Below are 22,191 nucleotides of genomic sequence, written 5' to 3' on the forward strand. Positions count from 1 at the left end.
AGGAGCAGAGCTCGATGGGGTAGCGGGAGGAGGAGGCCCTGGTTACAGAAATAAATCGATATATTAGTGTGTACAAAACATGCTGCTGTCCCCCGCGGCCTCCACACATATAAATAACACCTGGGGGCTCAGGCAGGAGATGCCTGCGCGGGGCCCGCCCCACCGGCCCCGGCCCCGGCCCCGGCCCAGCCCGCGGGCCCCGGCCCCGGCCTGGCCTGCCCGGGCTCACTTGAGGTCCACATCGAAGTCCAGCACCAACAGCTTGGTCTCCTCGGTGCCGTTGCGGCTGCCCACGGCACAAACCAGCTTCGTGTTGGAGGCGCGGATGCGCCACACGACGCCGCCGCTGCCGCCGCTCTCCAGCGCCACCAGGTTGCGCACGAACTCGCCCGTCTTCAGGTCCCAGAGCTTGACGGTGCCGTCGTCCGAGCTGGTCACCACGAACTTGGAGCTGAACTGCAGGCAGGTCACGGCGCTCTGGTGCTTGCTGGGCCCTAGGAGCAGAGCGACTGCAGTCAGAAGCGCTGGGGTGGCAGGGACGGCTGGAGATCATCGGCTCCAACCCAGCCCAGGGCAGTGCCCAGAGCAGGGCACAGGAATGTGTCCATGGAGGGCTTGGGATGCCTGAGATGGAGACTCCACAAAGCCCCGTGCAGCCTGCGCCAGGGCTCTGCCACCCGTGGTGGAAGGAAGTTCTCCCTCACATTGTTCTTCCTCGTGTTTAGGGGAGATTGAGGTCAGATGTAAGGAAGCTCCTCCCTGTGAGGGTGCTGAGGCGCTGGCACAGGGTGCCCAGAGAAGCTGTGGCTGCCCCATCCCTGGCAGTGCTCAAGGCCAGGAGCAGCCTGCTCTTAGTGGAAGGTATTCCTGCCCATGGCAGGGATTGGAACTGGAGGAGCTTTAAGGTCCCCTCCAACACAAAGCAGTCTGGGATTCCAGGATTCATTCTATGAAACCTGTGTTTCAGTTCATGGCCATTGCTCCTCATCCTGTCACTGGGCACCACTGAAAAGAGTCTGGCATCACCTTCTTGGCACCCAGCTTTGAGGTGCTGATCTGCATTGATGAGATCCCCTCTCAGGCTGCTCTTCTCCAGACTCAATGGGCCCGGTTCTGGCAGTTTCTCACAGAACAGAATCTCAGAGTGGTTTGGGTTGAAGGGACCTTAAACTTCATCCAGTTCCAGCCCTGTCCCATGGGCAAGGACACCTTCCCCTAGAAGATAATCTCGCCTTTCAGTTCTGAGATGTCTCCTCATCAGAGATGCTCCAGACCCCAGCCCATCCTTGTAGCCTCCACTGGATGCCTTCCAGCAGCTCCTTGTCTTTCTTGTCCTGTGGAGCCCAGCACTGGACACAGGACTCCAGATGTGGCCTCACCAGCGTCAAGGAAAGGGGGAGGATCAGCTCCCTCAACCTGCTGCCACACTTCTGATGCACCCCTGGATGCATCCCTGTCTCTCCTGGCTCAAGGTCACACTGCTGCCTCATGGTTAGCTTCTCATCCATCAACTCTCTCAGGTCTCTCTCGGCTGAACTGCTCTCTAGCGGTCAGCCCCAGCCTGTGCTAGGACTTTGGGATCCCTCAGTTCCATGCTCCCACCACAACCCCATTGGGAACCCCATTGACAACCTCTGCCCTGCCCCACCTGGCAGCCACACGTGTCCCCAGCACGCAGCAGGAGGAGCTGCCCCGTTCCAGCACTCACCCTGCAGCGTCTGCAGGCACTGGCCTGTCTTGATGTCCCAGATCTTGACAGTGGAGTCGGCGTTGCCGGACACGAGGATGTTGTCCCGCAGCTCCATGCCGCTGGTGAGCGACTGGTGCCCCATGAGGGTGTGCAGACAGTTCCCGCTCTCCACGTCCCACACGCGGATGGATGTGTCCAGGGAGCCGCTCACAATGTGCGTCCCATCGAACTGCCCAGAGAGACACAGTCAGCATAGGCTGAGCCAGGGGAAGGGGCAAAACCAGCCTGAGCTCAGGGACAGGGCACAGCTGCTTGAGAGACACCCTTGTGTCCCCTGCAGCTAATCCAGGTGCACATGTGACTGGCAGCCTATTCAAAGAACCCAAGCCTGGGTTGGGCTGGAGAGAGCTCAAAGCTCCTCCATTCCCAACCCCTGCCACGGGCAGGGACCCCTTCCACTGGAGCAGCTTGCTCCAAGCCCCTGTGTCCAACCTGGCCTTGAGCACTGCCAGGGATGGGGCAGCCACAGCTTCTCTGGGCACCCTGTGCCAGCGCCTCAGCACCCTCACAGGGAAGAGCTTCTGCCTAAGAGCTCAGCTCAGGCTCCCCTCGGGCAGGTTCAAGCCATTCCCCTTGGCCTGGCCCTACAGGCCCTTGTCCCAAGCCCCTCTCCAGGTTCCCTGCAGCCCCTTTAGGCACTGGAGCTGCTCTCAGGTCTCCCCTTCAGGAGCCTTCTCTTCTCCAGGCTGCCCCAGCCCAGCTCTCTCAGCCTGGCTCCAGAGCAGAGCTGCTCCAGCCCTCGCAGCAGCTCCGTGCCCTCCTCTGGCCTCGCTCCAGCACCTCCAGGTCCCCTTTGTGCTGCTGCCCCAGAGCTGGAGCAGGGCTGCAGGGGGGGGTCTCTCCAGGGCACAGCAGAGGGGCAGGATCCCCTCCCTGAGCTGCTGCTCACGCTCTGCGGGTGCAGCCCAGCACACAGGGGGGGTTCTGGGCTCAAGTGCTCACTGAAGCCGGGTCATGGGGAGCTTCTCCTCACCCAGCACCCTAAGTCCTTCTCCTCAGGGTGTACCCCTGCAGTGCATGTGTGGTGTCAGGGAGCAGGGCAGAGGGCCTCCCCTGCAGGGATGAGACAAAACCCACGTGTCCCTGGGGCCACCAGTGGGAAGGACAGAGGCTCCAGGGTGTTACCTGCAGGGAGTAGACGCGGTTCGTGTGTCCCTGCAGCGTGTGGGTGCAGCTCTCGCTCTCAGGGTCCCACACCTTCACTGTGTAGTCGTAAGCGCCGCTCACCACCTTGTGCCCATCGTACTGCACGCAGCGCACGGCAGCCACGTGCCCCATGAGCACGTGCAGGCACTGCCCTGTCTCAATGTCCCACAGGCGCAGCGTCGCGTCCCGAGAGCCGCTCACCACCCTGTGGGCACGGACACGGAGCACAACCACATCTGACCTCGGGCGATGGAGACAACCCCGAGGAGCAGCTTTTCCTCCCGAGGGCAACCGCTTCCCACACAGCCACAGACCCATCTCTGTGCCCACAGCCCAGCCCAGCCCAGCCCCACATCACAGAGCTGGGGACTGGTTTGGGTTGGAGGGGCCTTAAAGCCCTCCCAGCAGAGCAGGCAGCTGTACCCCCCTTCCCGTACCTGTTGCCATGCAGGTGCATGCAGCGCACGGTAGACGTGTGCCCATAGAGCGTGTGCACGCACTCGCCCGTGTCCGCGTTCCACACTTTGAGGGTCCGGTCCGTGGAGCCGCTGATGACGACGCTGTCCCTCATCTGCGATGACCACACTCCACCGGTGTGACCCACCAGGGTCTGCACACACTGCGAGGGGCGGGATGGGGACACTGCCTTGGGAAAGGCTCCACGATGTGGCAAAGGAGCAGCAGAGCACAGGACACACCCCCCCCCCCGGCACAGCATCTGTGAGGTTCATCCCTCAGTGATCCACTCCCTGCACCAGACCCCACCAGAGTCCTCTCCATGACATGGTCCTCTGAACCCAGCTGGGTTTCCTGCCCTTCCTGCATCTCCAGGAAGAGGCTCCACACTTGCTGCCTTGAACTGAAAGCACAAGCGTAGCCAACTCTTGCTCATTTGGCACCGCACCATCAGACTGGTGGCTGAAGACAGCTCCTGCAGCCAGAGGCTCTGTCAGATCTCCTCAGAGACAGGAGAAATCATGGAACCAACCAGCCTGGGAAAGAGCTTCAACATCATCCAGTGCAACTGCTCCCAGCACTGCCAAGGCCACCACTGCCCCATGGCACTGAGGCCTCGTCTCCACAGGGTGTGAACCCTTGCAGGGCCGGTGCCTGCAGCCCTGCCCTGGGCAGCCTGTTCCAATGCCTGAGCACCCTCTGGGGCAGGAATTGCTCCTCAGCTCCATCTAACCCTGCCCTGGTGCAGCTTGAGGCCGGTTCCTCTTGTCCCATCCCTTGTTCCTTGGGAGCAGAGCCCAGCCCCTCCTGGCTCCATCCTCCTCTCAGGCACTTGGAGGCAGCCATCAGGTCCCCCCTGAGCCTTCTCTTCTCCATCTGAACCCCCCAGGTCCCTCAGCCCTTCCCCATCTCCCCTGTGCTCCAGGCCCTGCACCAGCTCCATTCCCTTCTCTGGCCCCGCTCCAGCCCCTCAATGTCTCTCTTGCAGTGAGGGGCTCAGAGCTGAGCACAGGATCCGAGGTGCGGCCTCACCAGTGCCCAGCACAAGGGGACAATCCCTGCCCTGGCCCTGCTGCTGCTCTGGTGCTGGTACAGGACCTGTATCAGACAAAACCCACTAGAAGGCCTCTCCCAGCCCCCCCGTTGGGCAGGACCAGGTCTCACCTCCCCTGTCACAGCCGACCACACTTTGAGGGTGTTGTCATCGGAGCCGCTGACGATGCGGTTGCCACAGAACTGCAGGCAGGTGATGACGTGGTCATCGTGTCCCTTCAGCACCTGCGTGAGGAACACCAGGAGTGAGGCTCAGAGCCCGGCCTGGGCAGCTGGTGGCTACTGCTGGGGGCTACCCAGGGACTTCAAAACCCGGCCAGACCCTTGTGGCTCTGCAGGGCACCTGGAGCTCGGAGCCTCCATTCTGTCCCAGGCCACCTAAAAATCAGACTCACAGAACAATGTGGGTTGGAAGGGACTTCAAAGCACCCCTGGACCCTTTTCCTGCTCTAGGCCTGGAGCATTCCATGGGGTTGTGACCCATCAGGACCCAGCCCTTTGTCTTGTTGAGCCTCATCCCCTTGGCCCATCAATCCAGCCTGTCCAGATCCCTCTGCAGAGCTTCCCACACATATTTCCAGGTGGCTGCCTGTGGCTGGTGCCTCCTCCGGACAGGTCAGACCTGTCCACCTCTTCCTGAGGCACTCTCACAATTCCCGCTGTTGTTCTCATCCAGCTGTCACGGATGTTTCTCTGCTACTTCCTTCGTGCTGCAGCTTCCTGCACGGGAAAGCTCTGGAGCCTGGCTGTCACCAGGACACCCCGAGACACCCACCTTGGGGGCCCGGAGCTCCCCGCTGCGCCAGTTCATGTCGATCTTGTGCTGCCGCATGAAGGCAAATTTCCAGGGGCTGTACATGAAGCCAGGGCTGAGCAGGCGCCGCTTCCGCAGGTTCAGGGGCTCCTCGATGCCTGCGGGAGGGAACCAGAGCAGGATGGGACACAGGACGTGCAGGGCATTCCCTCAGCCTGTGGGAGCTCAGGTGAGCACACGCTGGGAGCTGCACGGATGAAGGCTTTACCTTCCTCACGGCACTTCTCCCTCCAGAGCAGGTTGTCTTCAGCCAGGACCCTCCAGTAGCGACAGGTCTGGGCAGCACGGAGCAGGTCCCGAGGCTCCAGGAAGGAGAGGACATAAAGTGCCAGCTGCAGAGAGGACACCGAGTCAAGAGGGCACCGGGAGCTCCAGGGGGGCTCCTAGGGCTGGTGATGGGTGCCCAGCGCATCCCTTGCCTAAACTCACCTCCTTGGGCAGCAGGGAAATGAAGTCTCTCTGGAACTGGGGCTCAATGACCTGCATCATGTACTTGATCTGGGAGGGCTCACAGCGGTCGATGAGCTCATCCAGAGCAAGCAGCTTCTCTGGGCCGCTCCACCGCTGAGGAGAGGACATGGGTCACGCTGCCTGCACCCGGGACAGCCCTCACCGACCCCACAGACACCAACCCCACAGACACCAACCCCACAGACACCAACCAGCATGGGCATGAGGGGCTAGGGGGCCACTGGAGCAGGACAGGACTCTGCTACCTGGACCTCAAGACAGAGCAGAGCCAGAGATGGGGCTGGGTGCTCCAGGAATCATGTAAGAGAACATGGGTGTTGCTTGATGGTGGACAAAGCAACAACCCCCAGACTGAAGGAGAGCAGGAGGTGGGCCACCACCACCCTGGGCTCCCTCCCCAAACATCCACCCAAACCCCTGAGTGAGGAGGGCTCCACACTGATGGACTCCCCAGGGCTTGGCTCCCCTCCTGCACATCCACCAAACCCCCAGCTCCCAGTGTCCCTGTGGGAGCCCTTTGGCACCAGCCTACCTGGAAGGTGCGGAGCCAGTCCTGCAGCTCAGGCGGGGGGGCCACTGAGGGGATGCGGCGGCGCCGGGCTGGGCCTGCCTTGGCGTTGCGCAGGTCCCCAAAGGTGGTGGTGGGACTGGGGGTGCAGGGACCGAGTGTTCTGCAGCGCAGCAGGGAGACACCACGTCAGCACAGCCACACTGTGCCAAGGGGTCCCAGAAGAGAGCAACCCAGCCCCACCAGCCAGGAGCCTGCATGGTCTCCTGCCACTGGTAGGACACCCAGAGGTTTGAGGGTGGCTCTGCTGGAAGGACACCCAGCTGGCTGAGGGTGGCTCTGCTGGAAGGACACCCAGAGGTTTGAGGGTGGCTCTGCTGGAAGGACACCCAGCAGGCTGAGGGTGGCTCTGCTGGAAGGACACCCAGCTGGCTGAGGGTGGCTCTGCTGGAAGGACACCCAGCTGGCTGAGGGTGGCTCTGCTGGAAGGACACCCAGCTGGCTGAGGGTGGCTCTGCTGGAAGGACACCCAGCTGGCTGAGGGTGGCTCTGCTGGAAGGACACCCAGCTGGCTGAGGGTGGCTCTGCTGGAAGGACACCCAGCTGGCTGAGGGTGGCTCTGCTGGAAGGACACCCAGAGGTTTGAGGGTGGCTCTGCTGGAAGGACACCCAGAGGTTTGAGGGTGGCTCTGCTGGAAGGACACCCAGCTGGCTGAGGGTGGCTCTGCTGGAAGGACACCCAGCTGGCTGAGGGTGGCTCTGCTGGAAGGACACCCAGCTGGCTGAGGGTGGCTCTGCTGGAAGGACACCCAGCTGGCTGAGGGTGGCTCTGGTAGCCAGGTGTGCTTCCTGCCCATCTCACCTGCTGTACTCGGAGCCCTTGCGCAGCTTCTTGCCCGGGGAGAGGGCTCTGCCATCGAGGCCGTTCTCTGACTTTCTCTTCATCTGCAAGGAGAAGACGTGTCAAACCCCTCTGGGGTCGCACGTTCCTCACCAAACACCCGCCATGGCGGCGTGCCCAGAGGTGCTGAGGTCACCAACCCCCAGAATAGCCCCACAGGGCACATGCCAGTGCCAGCGCCAGCCACCAGCGCCAGCCTTCGGGGTGAAGCTGCAGCCTGGGGTGCTCACCTTCGGTCGCACGTGCCGGAGGAGGCCACCATCCTCCGTGCGCTGCAGGTAGTCGATCCAGCGCTCGCCAATGGTGTAGTAGAAGTAGACGTTGCCGCCATCTTCCCCTTCCTCGCTGTAGCAGCTCCCCTCCTCCTCCTCTTCCTCCTCCTCCTCCTCCTGCTCCCCGCAGCCCCTGGAGCCGAGCGGCTCCTGGGCCCGGTGCCCGCCAGAGCCATCAGCCTCCAGCCCAGGCCCTGCGCTCCCAGCGCGCTCCGGCTCCCAGGCGCCTGCAGCTGCTGCCTCCTCCTCAGCCCCCGCCTGCAGCAGAGGGAGAGCAGGGTCAGGTCTGGCTGTGCTGCTACAGGGGTGCCCTGAGGCCAAGGGGTGAAGGAGCTGCCCCCTGCAGTGCAGAGCCTGAGATGGGGACAGGGAACAGACTGGAGCTGAGGCGTTGCCAGGGGTCACAGACACACTCTAGGGACAGGCCACATCCCAGCCCCACAGCTGCAGCGAGACCGAACGTCCCCCGGTATGCTGTGTTCAGCTCTGAGCCCCTCACTGCAAGAGACACTGAGGGGCTGGAGCAGCGCCAGAGAATGGAATGGAGCTGGTGCAGGGCCTGGAGCCCAAGGGTGATGGGGAAGGGCTGAGGGACCTGGGGGGTTCAGATGGAGAAGAGAAGGCTCAGGGGGGACCTGATGGCTGCCTCCAAGTGCCTGAGAGGAGGATGGAGCCAGGAGGGGCTGGGCTCTGCTCCCAAGGAACAAGGGATGGGACAAGAGGAACCGGCCTCAAGCTGCACCAGGGCAGGGTTAGATGGAGCTGAGGAGCAATTCCTGTCCCAGAGGGTGCTCAGGCATTGGAACAGGCTGCCCAGGGCAGGGCTGCAGGCACCGGCCCTGCAAGGGTTCACACCCTGTGGAGACGAGGCCTCAGTGCCATGGGGCAGTGGTGGCCTTGGCAGTGCTGGGGATGCTTGGGCTGGATGCTCCTGAAGCTCTTTCCCAATCCAGTTCACTCTGTTTCCATGACTCCAAACGTTCTTGTCCTACCTGAGGTACAGGAGCTTTATTGTCCCCCTGCAGACCAGGGCTCACTCTTGCTTCTTCTTCACTGCTTGGTCTCCTCCTGCAAGTCATCCGCTGGCTGTTGAGCTCCAAAATGCGGGTGGTGATGCCCTTGACGAGGAGAAGATCATCCAGGGAGCTGAAGCCTTTCAGTTCCTGTGAGAAGTAAAGAGCCGAGGCAAAGCTGAGAAACGCGGGGAGCAGCAGGGCCTGCTCGCTCACCCCCTGGTTTCCTTCCTGCTGGTTCAGAGCTCCCAGCCTGTGCCTCTTGCGACCACCAGCTCCTTCTGAGCCTTCAGGAGAAGGAAGGTAGAGATGCCATATACAGGAGAGTAGAGATGCCATATACAGGAGATACATTTGTACTGCCTGTGCTCACTGCTGCTCCCATCCAAAGGGAGGGATGCTTTCTCCCAAACCAAACCTTCCCATGGAATCCCTCCCAGCTCCCCGCCCTAAACAAGGACCAGACACAGCACCAGAGCTGCCACTGAGCAGGGAAGCAGCAGACCAGGAGCACGGCACCAACCCAGCAGGGACGGGGACTGCTGGTGAGGGGCCCAGCATAGAGAACGTCCACCGTGATGACTCACACAGAGAGCAAAGGTCTGACCATTCCACATCATGGAACCACAGCCTGGACTGGGCTGGAGAGAGCTTAAAGCTCCTGCATTCCCAACCCCTGCCACAGGCAGGGACCCCTTCCACTGGAGCAGCTTGCTCCAAGCCCCTGTGTCCAACCTGGCCTTGAGCACTGCCAGGGATGGGGCAGCCACAGCTTCTCTGGGCACCCTGTGCCAGCGCCTCAGCACCCTCACAGGGAAGAGCTTCTGCCTAAGAGCTCAGCTCAGTCTCCCCTCGGGCAGGTTCAAGCCATTCCCCTTGGCCTGGCCCTACAGGCCCTTGTCCCAAGCCCCTCTCCAGGTTCCCTGCAGCCCCTTTAGGCACTGGAGCTGCTCTCAGGTCTCCCCTTCAGGAGCCTTCTCTTCTCCAGGCTGCCCCAGCCCAGCTCTCTCAGCCTGGCTCCAGAGCAGAGCTGCTCCAGCCCTCGCAGCATCTCCATGGCCTCCTCTGGCCTCGCTCCAACAGCTCCAGGTCCCTCTTGTGCTGCTGCCCCAGAGCTGGATCAGGGCTGCAGGGGGGGTCTCCCCAGAGCACAGCAGAGGGGCAGGATCCCCTCCCTGAGCTGCTGCTCACGCTCTGGGGGTGCACCCAGCACAGGGGGGGTTCTGGGCTCAAGCGCTCACTGAAGCTGGGTCACGGGGCTGGGGTGCTCCTCACCCAGCACCCCAAGTCCTCCTCAGGGCTGCTCCATCCAGCATCCACCACACATTACCCCGAACCCCTCCTGCAGCTGCTCCCTCAGCGTAACCCCGAGGCACGGCTCCGGTGACAGCCCCTGCCCCAGCCCGTTCCAGCACTCACGCCACGCCGCCAGTGCCCCAGCCCCTTGCCCGACCCCGCTCCACCGCCTCCTGCCTGGCCGAACCCAGCCCAGCTCCAGCCGCTCCGTGCTCCGGCCCCTCCCGGTCTCCCCCTCGCTGCCCAACACCAGCACCGGGACCCGGCCCTGTCCCGCCTGCTTTTTACGCGTTCCAGTCCCGCCCAGCCCAGGTCACCCCCGGTGACAGATCCGGCCGGGCACTGCGGAGCGACCGCGCCTCCGGCCCTTCGCGACCGGTCCCGGTCCCTGTCCCGGCCCGCCCCACCCGGGACGCGGCTCTTTCCGCCCCAGCCGCGCACCCGGAGCGGGCTCACTCGGGGCTCCCGGAGATGCCACCGCGGCCGGGGCGCGGCAGCAGCGCCGGTCACTGCGCCCGGGCCGCCCGCACCCGCGCCCCGCTCCTCGGCCCGCCTGCCCGCACCTCTCTCTTGCGCACGATGCCACGGGCGCGGCGGCGGCCGATGCCCTGCAGCGCGTCCTGCAGCTCCGCGGCGCCCGCGCGGTTGATGTCCAGCGGCCCCGCACCGGGGCCCGGCCCCGACATCCCGGCCCCGCCACCTCGCAGGCCCGGCCGTTCCGCGCAAGCGCCGCTTCCCCCCGCCTACCCAGCCGTGACGTCACATGGAAACAGCGCGTTTATTGGTGACGGCGCCCACCTCGCCGAGGCGCCGTGCGGAAACAGCATGCTCATTGGTTGACACGTCCCTTGCCCCGCCCACGGGACGCTGACGCCACGCGGAAAAACGCTGTTTATTGGTGGTAGCGGGGCCGGACCGGAGCTACCGGCGCTTGTAGAGGCAGGGCCGCAGGCGCAGCCCCGGCACGGGGCGGCCGCGGGGGGACCCCGTCTTGGAGAACTCGAGCAGGTGGAAGAAGGCGCTGGAGAGGTCCTGGGGCGGCGGCGTCACAGACTGGCACCGACCGGCCCCACAGCGGCAGCGCACCCCGTGTGCCCAACAGTGCCCAGCCCCAGTGCCCCCCGTGTGCCCAACAGTGCCCAGCCCCAGTGCCCCCCCGTGTGCCCAACAGTGCCCAGCCCCAGTGCCCCCCCCGTGTGCCCAACAGTGCCCAGCCCCAGTGCCCCCCATGTGCCCAACAGTGCCCAGCCCCAGTGCCCCCCGTGTGCCCAACAGTGCCCAGCCCCAGTGCCCCCCCCGTGTGCCCAACAGTGCCCAGGCCCAGTGCCCCCATGTGCCCAACAGTGCCCAGCCCCAGTGCCCCCCGTGTGCCCAACAGTGCCCAGCCCCAGTGCCCCCCATGTGCCCAACAGTGCCCAGCCCCAGTGCCCCCCGTGTGCCCAACACTGTCCAGCCCCAGTGCACCAGATGTGCTCAGCACTGCCCCAGATCCCAGCACCCCACACCTGCTGCACCCCAAGCCTCCATGTGCCACCTCAAATCCAGCACTCCCTCCCCTGAGTGCCCCAACTCCCATCCCAGACCCCAGATCTCATCCCCACTGCACCCAGCGTGTCCCAACCCCAGCCCAAACCCCGGTACCCCATCCCAGTGCATCCTGAGTGCCACAACCCCAGCCCAGACTCCCCTCCCTTTCAGACCCTGCGTGCCCCAAACCTCCTTCCAGCCCTTAAGCACCACATCCCCCATGTGCCCCAAGTGCTCCCAGCCCAGACCATGACCCCCAGTGTGCCCAGCTCTCCCTGACCCCCAACACCACAGCCCCAGTGGGTCCCAAGTCCCCCAAACACGCTCCCAGCCCTCAGTCCCTACATGCTCTGAGTCCTCAGCACCCCCAGACCAGCTCCCCTGAGGATTCACCTTGGAGACGCTTTTGAAGCCCAGCTGAGCCATGGCGCTCATGAAGGCTCGCATATCCTCGAAGCGGCTGGCCACCTCGGCCACCATCAGGGTACCCCTGTGGAACACCCCAACTCTCAGAGGCAGCAATTGCACCTCCCGGCTCTGCTCGCACCTCCCAGTGCATCTGGCTCTGCTTACCCCAGCTTCAGCACCCGGTTGGCCTCCTCCAGGATCTCCTGAAGGTTGGTGCCCATCAGGGCCAGGCAGAACACTGCAACGTCCACTGACTTGTCTGCCAAAGGCACCTGTCGGACACTCCCGGGACGCACGTCCCAGGAAGAAGATGAGGATGGCAACAGGGCTGGGGCAGCCCTTCCACAAGCTGCTAATCCCAGGCTCCTGGATTCAGCCGCGCATTGCTTCTGAAGAGCTGGAGGTTTTGCAGTGCCCCACACAGACACGTGTTGCCCGAGAGGGACCCTGGGGACCCCTGATTCCCCTCTCCTGCCCCACAGCATCCCCGCCCGGGCACCTTGGCCATGTCGCAGACGGTGACCTCCGGGCTGAGCGGCACCAGGTCAAAGCAGTGAACTTTGTTCTTGATGCTTTTGGCGAGCTTGCAGTCCCCGCACCCGAAATCCGCTACCACGAGCGAGGATGGCCTGGGGGTGGGACGGGGTCAGGGCGCTGCCCGCGCAGCGGCCCCAGCGCTGCCCGCCGGCCCTGGCTCACCGCCGCCGCAGGGCGCACGCGATGCGCTGCACCGGGTTCTCGGGCCAGCGGCCCACTTGCTGCGTGAAGCCGCGGTGGTAGATCTGGAAGGCTTCGGGGTCGTCTCGGAAGAGCTGCGCCGCTTCGCGGCTGCTGGACGTGTAGAGCTGCTGGTTGATGTACCGGAACCGGGCGGCCAGCAGCCGCTCCTCCATCCGGGCGCGCAGAGCCGCCGCCCGCCCCAGCGGTGCCGCTGCCGGTGCCGCCGGGCCCGCAGGGAGCTGCTGCTGCTCCTCCTCCTGCTCCTCCCGGCGCCGCTTCAGCCGCTGCCGCCGGCTCAGCCTCCGCGCAGGTTCCGCTGGCTCCGCGCTCGGCCGCTCCCCGGCCCTGTGTGCGCGTCCCGGCCCCGCTCCAGGAGCTGCCCCGCGGGCGCTGGTACCTGTGTCCGGGCGCTGCGCGCTCCGCCGCCGCTCCCCGGCCCCGCGCCGCCTCTGCAGGGTCTCACCGTCAGGCCCCGGCCGCCGCCGCTTCCGCCTCCCCGCCGCGGGGCCCTGCGGAGGGCGGGCTGCAGTCACCTCTTCCCGCCCAGGGACCGGTCCCGGACGGCCCAGAGCGCGCTGCCCTTACCGGCCGGCCCGGGCCCTCGGGGGCGCCGCGGGGCCCCGACAGAGCCCGGGCGGGGCCCTCGCAGCCATCGTCCCACTCTTGCTCCGCGAACATGGGCCGGGACCACGTGTATCCCCCGGCGGGGCCAGAGCGGCCCCGGCAGCACCAGTGGAAACAGCGCCCACAGGCGGCCAGGAGGTACAGCAGCCGGGCCCCTGAGCCCCGCTCGCCCCGCCCCCTGACCCCCTCTCGCCCCGCCCCCCGAGCTCCACGTCCCGCCCCTCGAGCTCTACGCCCCGCCCGTCGTGCCCGGCCTCGCCGCTGCCGGTGCTCGGTGGCGGTACCCAGTTCCCGCCCCCGGTTCCCGCCACGCCCCTTTGCCGTGGCGCGGAGCCCGGAGGCTGTGCGGCGTCCGTCCGGTAGGGGGCGCTGCGGCGCCCGTCCATGGGCGGAGCCCACGCGCGGTCCCGCGCCCGCGAGCCAGCGCCCTTCGGCGAGCGGAGCCGGTGAGCGGCGGGACCGGAGCGGAGCGGGGCGGGGGGAGGGAGGGGCCGGTGCGGGGCGGGGGGCAGGGAGCTGCGCCGGGGCCGCCGTTGGCGCCGACAGGGCCGGGCGGGGCTGGTGCGGGGCTGGTGCGGGGCTGAGCGGGCAGCGGCTGCGGTTGGACGGCTCGGGAATGAGGCTGGGCCGGGCCCCGGTGCGGCGGGGCTGGGACACGGAGACGTTGGGGGTGGAGGGAGCAGAGGCTGTTGAACCCATGGAGGACGGGCAGGGACCCACTGAGAAGGGACAGAGCCACCGGCCCTGGGGCTGTCAGGACCCGCAGGACGTGGGGCTGGGATGTGGGCAGAGCCCCCCTGTCCTCGCAGCCACTGAGCCAGGATGACACCGCCGCTGGTGTCGGTGCTGGAGCATCGCGGCGTCTGTCTCCTGCATCCCTCACCCAGCAGCCGGGGCTCTCGCCGGGGTCAGCCGGCTCCGTCCTGCCCGTGTTTAACCCCTCACGGGTGGCTGTTGCGGGCATGGGGCTCGCTCCGTGCCTGCACCCTCGCTGTGGGACTCGCTGAGGGCAGCCCCACGTCCCTGCTCGGTGCTACAGACCCCCAGGGGAATGGGGCACGGCCGGAGCTCGGGGTGTTGCCAGAGGGCTGCTGTCATGGGCTGCTGTCCCCAGGGGGTTAAATCTGCAGCCGGGTGTTCTCTGCCGGTCTCCGGTGGTTTGAGGGGAGCTCCTGGCCCTCTGTGGTCCCAGCGAGCGTGAGGCTGTGCCACATCCAGCCAGGCTGGGCAGAGACAGGCTCGGGATGGCCCCTGAGCTGTGGGATCCCATGGGGGTGGTGCTGGACGCCCCCGGGCACTGCGGCCGCCGGCTGGGGCTGTGCCCCGCGATAAGCCCCCGGTGCCAAATGTGCTTCCTGGTGACACCGCAGCCCCGAGCTTCCCCTGCGGCGGCGGCTCCGTGCCGGCCTGCGGCGCTCCCGCGGTGTTCCATAGAGCCGAGGAGGGAGCGTGAGGCTCCTGTCCCGGGGCACCCCGCAGCCGAGGGGGGGCCGTGTCCGGGTCCTGGGCTGTGTGCGGGGCAGGGGGCAGCGAGCCCCGTGCGCCCACATCCCCGTGTCCCCACAGCGAGAGCCGCAATGGACGACATCTTCACGCAGTGCCGGGAGGGCAACGCGGTGGCCGTGCGCCTGTGGCTGGACAACACCGAGAATGACCTCAACCAGGGGTGAGCGGAGGGGGCCGGGGCCGGGGCCGGGGCCGGGGCTGGGGCTGGGGCAGGGGCAGGGGCTGGGGCAGGGGCTGGACTCGGGCTCGCTTCCGCCCCACTCCGAGTCCCGGGAGCGGGTGGGATTCAGCTCCTCCCCGCCGGGAGGAAGTTACGGCATCGCTGAGGCACGGGCCGAGGCCGCTCGTCCTCCGGCCATTTGGGGCCGGGGCTGCGCGGGGGGGATCCCCCTGGCCCTGCGGTGGGGAACGGGGCTGGGTGAGCGCTTCCCATGGGAGCAGGGCCCCGGGTTGACGGCAGGGCTGGAGCAGTGAGGGACGCTCCCCCCCATCCCATCAGTTCCGTGCCCGTGTCCTGCCCCGGGTCTGTCCTCCTGCTCCCGGGGCTCCCACAGGACCTCCCATGTTCGGAGCTGACGCCTCCATCGCTGTGGGCAGGCAGGTTCCTGCTGGGCCGTGGCAGCATCTTCCTCAGCGCATCCTGGACAAGGGACCTTCCCGTGGCCCCATTTTTTGTGTCCTTCCTGGGGGCCCCAGTCCCGCGGGTCATGTCGGGCACTTGTGGGGTGTTTGGTTGTGTCACAGAACCCCAGCCTGGGTTGGGTTGAAGGGACCTTAAAGCTCCTCCAGCTCCAACCCCTGCCACGGGAGGGACCCCTTCCACTGGAGCAGCTTGCTCCAAGCCCTGGACAGTGTATGCCAGGGCCCTGCGGGGTTGGGGTGTCGGGTGCAGTGCAGAGGGAGCAGGGGGTGCCACAGCCCTGCTGTGGGCCCCGGTCTCCTTTTAAGGCCCGGCCGATCTCCTCGTCCCTTACTTGGCCAGGATGGAGTGAGGGGCCGGGGGAGGCGGGATCCAGGCTCTGGCTCCTGCCAGTGTCTGTGATTCATGGGAAGCTGGGATTTGGCTTCGAGCTCCGGGGCCCCAGTGGGGATGGGAGAGCGCGGGAGGAGCCGTGTGCCTGCTGCCCCCGCAGGGATGACCACGGCTTCAGCCCGCTGCACTGGGCCTGCCGCGAGGGCCGTGCCAACGTGGTGGACATGCTCATCATGCGCGGGGCGCGCATCAACGTCATGAACCGCGGAGACGACACCCCCCTGCACCTGGCTGCGAGCCACGGCCACCGCGACATCGTGCAGAAGGTACCTGCAGCACCGGCGGCACCAGGAACCGAGCTGGGCTCCGGGACAGGGAACCACAGAACCAGCCTGGCTGCTTGAGAGCAGGAGCATCCAGTGCCACTGCTCCCAGCACTGCCAAGGCCACCACTGCCCCATGGCACTGAGGCCTCGTCTCCACAGGGTGTGAACCCTTGCAGGGCCGGTGCCTGCAGCCCTGCCCTGGGCAGCCTGTTCCAATGCCTGAGCACCCTCTGGGGCAGGAATTGGTCCTCAGCTCCATCTAACCCTGCCCTGGTGCAGCTTGAGGCCGGTTCCTCTTGTCCCATCCCTTGTTCCTTGGGAGCAGAGCCCAGCCCCTCCTGGCTCCATCCTCCTCTCAGGCACTTGGAGGCAGCCATCAGGTCCCCCCTGAGCCTTCTCTTCTCCATCTGAACCCCCCAGGTCCCTCAGCCCTTCCCCATCACCCCTGTGCTCCAGGCCCTGCACCAGCTCCATTCCCTTCTCTGGCCCCGCTCCAGCCCCTCAATGTCTCTCTTGCAGTGAGGGGCCCAGAGCTGAGCACAGGATCCGAGGTGCGGCCTCACCAGTGCCCAGTGCAGGGGCACAATCCCTGCCCTGGCCCTGCTGCTGCACTGGTGCTGACCCAGGCCAGGATGCTGGGGGCTGCCTGGGCACAAGCTGCTCACGTTCAGCTCTGTCAGTCAGTATCCCCAGGTCCTTTTCCTCCAGGTCCACCCAGGGCTCTCCCCATTGTCACCTCCTGGGTTCCTTGCCATGAAGTTGCTGTATCCCCACACCTGAGCTCCTTCACCTTCCCCACAGAAGCCCCTGCTCACCCTCAGCTTGCTCCCAGCCCCACACCTGGCCAGTGCCAGAGCAGGTGATGTGCCGGTGCTGCTGCAGGGCCTGGTGCTGGGGGGGGCCCTGCTCTTGATTGACAGGAACTGTCCTCCTGCCCCAGCTGATCCAGTTCAAAGCAGACATCAATGCTGTGAACGAGCACGGGAACACGCCGCTGCACTACGCCTGCTTCTGGGGCCATGACCCAGTGGCGGAGGTGAGTGGAAACGCTCCAACACGGGTGGGGAAGGGGGCAATGAGGCAGGAGGCTCAGTGTGGCAAATGCTGACGCTCGCTTCCTGCTCCCTCAGGACCTGGTGGGCAACGGGGCTTTGGTCAGCATCGCCAACAAGTACGGTGAGACGCCCATGGACAAAGCCAAGCCTCCGCTGAGGGAGGTCTTGAGAGGTAGGAGGTGCCCAGCACGGCGCGGCAGCCTCTGTGCCCTGCGCCGGCAGCGCTGCCCACCCCTTGTCCCCTGCAGAGCGCGCTGAGAAGCTGGGGCAGAGCCTCACCAAGATCCCCTACAAGGACACCTTCTGGAAGGGCACCACACGCACGCGCCCCAGTAAGGCCAGAGCCCTCCGCTGGGCAGGGCTGTGCTCCCGGGGCAGTGCCGGGAGGGGGGGGGGGAAGGTCCCACGCCCGCAGGCTCCATCCCCTCCTTTTCCCCCAGGGAACGGGACTCTCAACAAACTCGCTGGAATCGACTTCAAGCAGCTCATCCTGAGCCAGAAACTCAATGAGAACCAGTCAGGGGAGGTGGGTGGCTGGGGGAGCGCTGCCTGCAGCAGAGCCCTGCTCCTGCTCTATCCCTGCGCCCAGCAGGGGTGGGCATGGATGCCTCAGGGGGTCCCAGAGCCAGGCTCGGGGCTGGCCAGGCGCTGCTCTCATGCTGTATCACTGTCACCTCATGGCACTGAGGACCCCATAGTCCCATGAAGGGGCGGGAGGCGCTCGGGGGCCGCGGGTTGCTCTCGCAGCGGTGTCTCCACTGTCTCCTCTGGTCCCTGCAGCTGTGGAAGGGGCGCTGGCAGGGCAACGACATCATCATCAAAATGCTCAAAATTCGGGACTGGACAACTCGCAAGAGCCGAGATTTCAACGAGGAATACCCGAAGCTGCGGTGAGCACCAGCCTCGTCTGCCCCGGGGCAGCGGCGCTTGGGGCAGGGCTCGACATGGGCAGGACGTGGCACAGGAGCGGTGCAGGGGGGCTGTGGGGAGCACCTGCCACCCTCAGGGCTGGTGCTTGCCCCCCAAAGGGTGCTCAGGCATTGGAACAGGCTGCCCAAGGCAGGGCTGCAGGCACCGTCCCTGCCATGGGTTAGTGGTGGCCTTGGCAGCGCTGGGGAGTGGTTGGACTGGATGAGTCTGAAGCTCTTTCCCAACCTGGTTGAGTCTCTGATTCTCTTGCAGGATCTTCTCTCACCCCAATGTGTTACCGGTGCTGGGCGCCTGCCAGGCCCCCCCAGCGCCACATCCCATCATCATCAGCCACTGGATGCCCTACGGGTCCCTCTACAATGTGTTGCACGAGGGGACAAGTGAGTGCCCACAGGAGTCACAGCACTGGCGGCTGCAGCCGGTCTCCCCGTCTCTCTGGTGTGTTTAGGGTCTCTCCAGCTCCAGCCCCAGCGCAGGGCGAGCTGGGTCCATGTCCCAGGTCCTCTCCCCATGAGCTGTCACCTCCTCCCTCCTGCAGACTTTGTGGTGGACCAGATGCAGGCGGTGAAATTTGCCTTTGACATTGCGCGGGGCATGGCCTTCCTGCACACGCTGGAGCCGCTCATCCCGCGCCACCACCTCAACAGCCGCAGCATCATGGTGAGTGCCGGGGTCACGCACTGCAGCCCGACCCCCGTAGGCACGGGCAGGGCTCCCCCTCACCAGTGTCCCCCCAGATCGACGAGGACATGACGGCGCGGATCAGCATGGCCGACGTCAAGTTCTCCTTCCAGTGCCCGGGCAGGATGTACGCGCCCGCCTGGGTGGCACCTGAAGGTGAGTGCCTGGCATCACCCCCTGGCCCTTCCTCACAGAGCCACAGAACCAGCTGGGCTGGGAAGGAGTCATCCAGTGCAACCGCTCCCAGCACTGCCAAGGCCACCACTGCCCCATGGCACTGAGGCCTCGTCTCCACAGGGTGTGAACCCTTGCAGGGCCGGTGCCTGCAGCCCTGCCCTGGGCAGCCTGTTCCAATGCCTGAGCACCCTCTGGGGCAGGAATTGCTCCTCAGCTCCATCTAACCCTGCCCTGGTGCAGCTGGAGGCCGGTTCCTCTTGTCCCATCCCTTGTTCCTTGGGAGCAGAGCCCAGCTCCTCCTGGCTCCATCCTCCTCTCAGGCAGTTGCTGCTCATGTTCAGCTCTGGCAGGTCCTTTCCCATGAGCAGTTTCCAGCCCCAAGTCCCCAGGTGTGGAGCAGTGCAAGGGGTGGTTGTGGCCCAAGCACAGGACCCAGCCAGTCCTGCACTGGGTTCCCTGCAGCCCTGCAGAAAAAGCCAGAAGAGATCAACAGGCGCTCGGCTGACATGTGGAGCTTCGCCGTGCTGCTGTGGGAGCTGGTGACGCGGGAGGTGCCCTTTGCAGACTTGTCCAACATGGAGATAGGCATGAAGGTGAGGAGAGGGTTCAGCAAGGGCAGGGATAAGCCAGGAACAGGCAGCCCTTGGGCAGGAAGATCCACTGACAGGGAGCCTATTACCACCCCCATCCCAGAGGTGTGGGCTCTGCCCACCCCACGCAGGGCCCAGATTTGGGATCCTGCCCCTCTCTTCCCCTGCTCAAGGTGGCTCTGGAGGGGCTGCGTCCCACCATCCCTCCTGGCATCTCCCCGCACATCTGCAAGCTGATGAAGATCTGCATGAACGAGGACCCAGCCAAGCGCCCCAAGTTCGACATGATCGTGCCCATCCTGGAGAAGATGCAGGAGAAGTAGAGGGCGATGCCCACCCGCGCTGCCACGCTTCCCCTACCACCCCCAAGTGCCTTCTCTGACCCAGTGCCGGGGGAGCAGGGACCATCCCCCTCCCGCGCCAGCCACGGACACGGTACAGACACCACTGCCCTTGCCGGGGCCACGCCGCCAGCTCCAGGCACTTGCAGCACCTCCGCCCTCCCCAGAGCTCTGGGCAGCCGGGCCAGGAGGCCTGGCCATGGGCTCTGCTGCCCTGGGACTGGGCAGGGCGCTGGAGCTCTCTTCCCAAGGAGCCAGGGGGCTCTGCCTGCTGCACACCCTGGCTTTGCGCTTCACTCCCTGGTTTGCCACCCAGGGCACGTGGAAAAGCCGCCAGCATCCCCAATAAACGTTTGTTACGAAGCTGCTGTGAAAGGCGCTGGGGCACAGGGAGGGTGGGAGACGGACAGGGGTCGCCAACAGTCCCCAGGGTCTGGGCTCTGAGGCTGTGCCAAACCTCCCCCAGTGCTGGGAGGGAGGCTGCGGGCCCATGGGCACCCTCCTCCCATGGGGGACAGGCCCGAGCATCCTCTGGAGAGTCAAGAGATGCTTGGGTGGGAGAAATGTGGGCAGCCCTAGTCCCACCACACCTCCCCTGCAGGCCCCTGAGGCAAGGATAAGCTTCCTGGGAAGGGCAGAGGATGCAACTGGAACCAGTTGCCAACCCCTCTCCTCACCTTCCAAAAGCACAGCAGCAATCTGGTGATGTGATGAGAACAGAGGCACTGGCCAGCAGCTTGTGCTGACCCACTGCAGGCAGGGCAGGAGACAAGATGCTGCCCCACCAAAAACCCCAGTGTTTAATGGCAGAGAAGTGACCTGAAGTTCCAGTGACAACCCCTCAGTCCTCATGTGAAATAATGGGGCTTTTTCACGTTGATGCCGTACTCCGCAAGCGCTGGTGTCAGGTCCTCCATGGTCAGTGTGTACTTCTTGTCCTGCAAGAACAAGGAGTGCTGTCAGTCCCAGCCGGGGCAAGCCAAGCTTCTCACACCCAGGAGGGTTTTGGTGTGCCCTGCAGAGGCCCCAGTGCCATGAGCAGCCACACACCTGGCTTTGGGCATTCACAAGCTCCTGTTTGGTCTGCTCTGAGCCCTCAGTGAGCAGAGAGAGGCCGAGTGCTGCTCCATGTTATAAAGAGAAATCCCACTGGGACCCTCCTGAGGCCTTGACCCATGAGAGGTGATGCCTGGAAGAATCCCCAGAACCGGCCTTACGCCCTGTTCGTGTCCATTCCCAAGAATAGAATCTTTGGAATGGTTTGGGTTGAAGGGACCTTAAAGCTCCTCCAGTCCCAACCCCTGCCCCGGGCAGGGACCCCTTCCACTGGAGCAGCTTGCTCCAAGCCCCTGTGTCCAACCTGGCCTTGAGCACTGCCAGGGATGGGGCAGCCACAGCTTCTCTGGGCACCCTGTGCCAGCGCCTCAGCACCCTCACAGGGAAGAGCTTCTGCCTCATCTCCAACCTGACCTTCCCCTGTTTCAGTTTAAATCCATCACCCCTTGTCCTGTCGCTACAATCCTCATAGTCCTGGTTGCTGTAAGAGGCCGGACATGGCACAAGGTGTGGCTGTTCACACATTCCATCAGTCCTGCCCACCTCATTCTCTCCCAGCCCCACTCTGCCAGCAGCACAGCCCTGGGCTGTTCATGTGCTGTTCTTTCAAAGGCACAGCACGTTGAAGACGTTCTGCACATCCCAGTGCTCACTGGGGGATCTCTGAGACCGCCCAGCCCTGGGGAATGCTTTCCCCGTCCAAGCGACTGCTCCCACCTTGCTCTTGCTGCGGGAGCTGCCTGAGGCCGTGCCCTTCATCTTGCAGTGCTGCAGAGCGTCGTTGGCGATGTCCGAGATGAACTTCTGAGCAGCCAGCGAGATGAGGCGGATGCTGCGGGGCGAGACGGGATCAGAGCTGCGAGGGAACCACGGGGGGGACCCCCGGGGACTGGAGCCCTGCCCGGACCTGGCGGCCGCACCCCTCCCCGCGGCCACTCACATGCGCGGGTCCGAGGCCTCGAATCCCGCCCGGTTGAGGTAATACCCGGTGACGGCGTCTGGGATCTGCAGGAGAGAAAGGCGGGAGGAACAGGGCCGCCCCCGGCGCCAGCCCCCCCCCCGGCGCGCCCGTACCGTCGGTGTGTAATCCTCCAGCTGCATGAGGAAGTCCACCAGCGGCGTGGTGGACACCACCGGCTTCACGTCCCCGTTGGCCACGCCGGGCGGCACGTAAACGCCGTTGGACATGGTCCCTTCAGGCGGGGCCGCGGCCACCGCCGCCGACACGGGGCCTGTGGGCACAGCGCTCAGCCGAACCGTCCGGGCCTGCCCCGGACCCCCGCGTCCCCGGCTCCATGATCCCCGGCCCGCCCCCGAGCTCGGCGCCCGCCCCCGGCCCGCACTCCCCCGGTGCTCGGCCGCTGCCCTCCGCTCCCCCGCTCCCGGCCCGGCCGCGCTTCCCGGGCCCCCTCCCGCCCGCCGCGACCCGCATCGCACCGCCCACCGCGCCCGGGGCCGCCCCGGGGCCGCTGCCGGGGCTCGTTTTGCTGTCGGCGGGAGCGGGCGGCGCAGGTGCGGCCGGAGCCGACGGGTCCGCCTCGGCGCTGGTGCTCATCGCCCGCCGCCGCGCAGCACCGGCACCGCCTACCGCCGCTGC

General features: G+C 65.5%; 3 protein-coding genes across 7 annotated transcripts; 1 reads left to right on the forward strand and 2 right to left on the reverse strand.

The window, feature by feature from the left end:
* Window positions 1-42: 42 nt before the first annotated feature.
* RRP8 (ribosomal RNA processing 8) lies at window positions 43-13,109 on the reverse strand. 4 transcript variants are annotated; one of them, XM_061366427.1, is made up of 17 exons: window positions 12,921-13,109; window positions 12,315-12,844; window positions 12,115-12,244; window positions 11,781-11,887; window positions 11,601-11,697; window positions 8,364-8,534; window positions 7,330-7,629; window positions 7,061-7,143; window positions 6,223-6,361; window positions 5,649-5,783; window positions 5,428-5,551; window positions 5,181-5,317; window positions 4,517-4,630; window positions 3,334-3,515; window positions 2,876-3,101; window positions 1,709-1,919; window positions 43-494 (listed from the first exon to the last, which is right to left on the reverse strand). In XM_061366427.1, exons 1-17 carry the CDS (start codon window positions 13,011-13,013, stop codon window positions 226-228), a joined length of 3,048 nt encoding a protein of 1,015 aa, XP_061222411.1. In that variant the 5' UTR covers window positions 13,014-13,109; the 3' UTR covers window positions 43-225. The 4 variants fall into 4 exon arrangements, with proteins under 4 accessions (XP_061222411.1, XP_061222419.1, XP_061222427.1 ...); XM_061366435.1 differs by lacking the exon at window positions 12,921-13,109 and having other exon boundaries at window positions 12,115-12,224; window positions 12,315-12,347; XM_061366443.1 differs by lacking the exons at window positions 11,601-11,697; window positions 11,781-11,887; window positions 12,115-12,244; window positions 12,315-12,844; window positions 12,921-13,109 and adding an exon at window positions 10,244-10,401.
* Window positions 13,110-13,275: 166 nt separating this feature from the next.
* ILK (integrin linked kinase) lies at window positions 13,276-19,901 on the forward strand. The gene is made up of 13 exons (XM_061366547.1): window positions 13,276-13,405; window positions 14,526-14,625; window positions 15,599-15,764; window positions 16,705-16,800; window positions 16,895-16,991; window positions 17,068-17,151; window positions 17,260-17,345; window positions 17,600-17,709; window positions 18,002-18,129; window positions 18,288-18,409; window positions 18,487-18,586; window positions 19,070-19,200; window positions 19,371-19,901. The coding sequence occupies exons 2-13, from the start codon at window positions 14,537-14,539 to the stop codon at window positions 19,518-19,520; spliced, it is 1,359 nt and encodes a 452-aa protein (XP_061222531.1). The 5' UTR covers window positions 13,276-13,405; window positions 14,526-14,536; the 3' UTR covers window positions 19,521-19,901.
* Window positions 19,902-20,322: 421 nt separating this feature from the next.
* Window positions 20,323-22,164, reverse strand: TAF10 (TATA-box binding protein associated factor 10). 2 transcript variants are annotated; one of them, XM_061366565.1, is made up of 5 exons: window positions 22,032-22,164; window positions 21,669-21,826; window positions 21,535-21,599; window positions 21,312-21,426; window positions 20,323-20,476 (listed from the first exon to the last, which is right to left on the reverse strand). In XM_061366565.1, exons 1-5 carry the CDS (start codon window positions 22,147-22,149, stop codon window positions 20,387-20,389), a joined length of 546 nt encoding a protein of 181 aa, XP_061222549.1. In that variant the 5' UTR covers window positions 22,150-22,164; the 3' UTR covers window positions 20,323-20,386. The 2 variants fall into 2 exon arrangements, with proteins under 2 accessions (XP_061222549.1, XP_061222542.1); XM_061366558.1 differs by having other exon boundaries at window positions 21,535-21,826.
* Between the last annotated feature and the right edge of the window lie 27 nt (window positions 22,165-22,191).

The sequence above is a fragment of the Neopsephotus bourkii genome, unplaced genomic scaffold (genome assembly GCF_033783945.1).
Source record: "Neopsephotus bourkii isolate Nb327-2 ecotype Australia unplaced genomic scaffold, CSIRO-AGI_Nbou_v1 NB_124, whole genome shotgun sequence".
In the NCBI taxonomy this organism is placed as follows: domain Eukaryota; kingdom Metazoa; phylum Chordata; class Aves; order Psittaciformes; family Psittacidae; genus Neopsephotus; species Neopsephotus bourkii.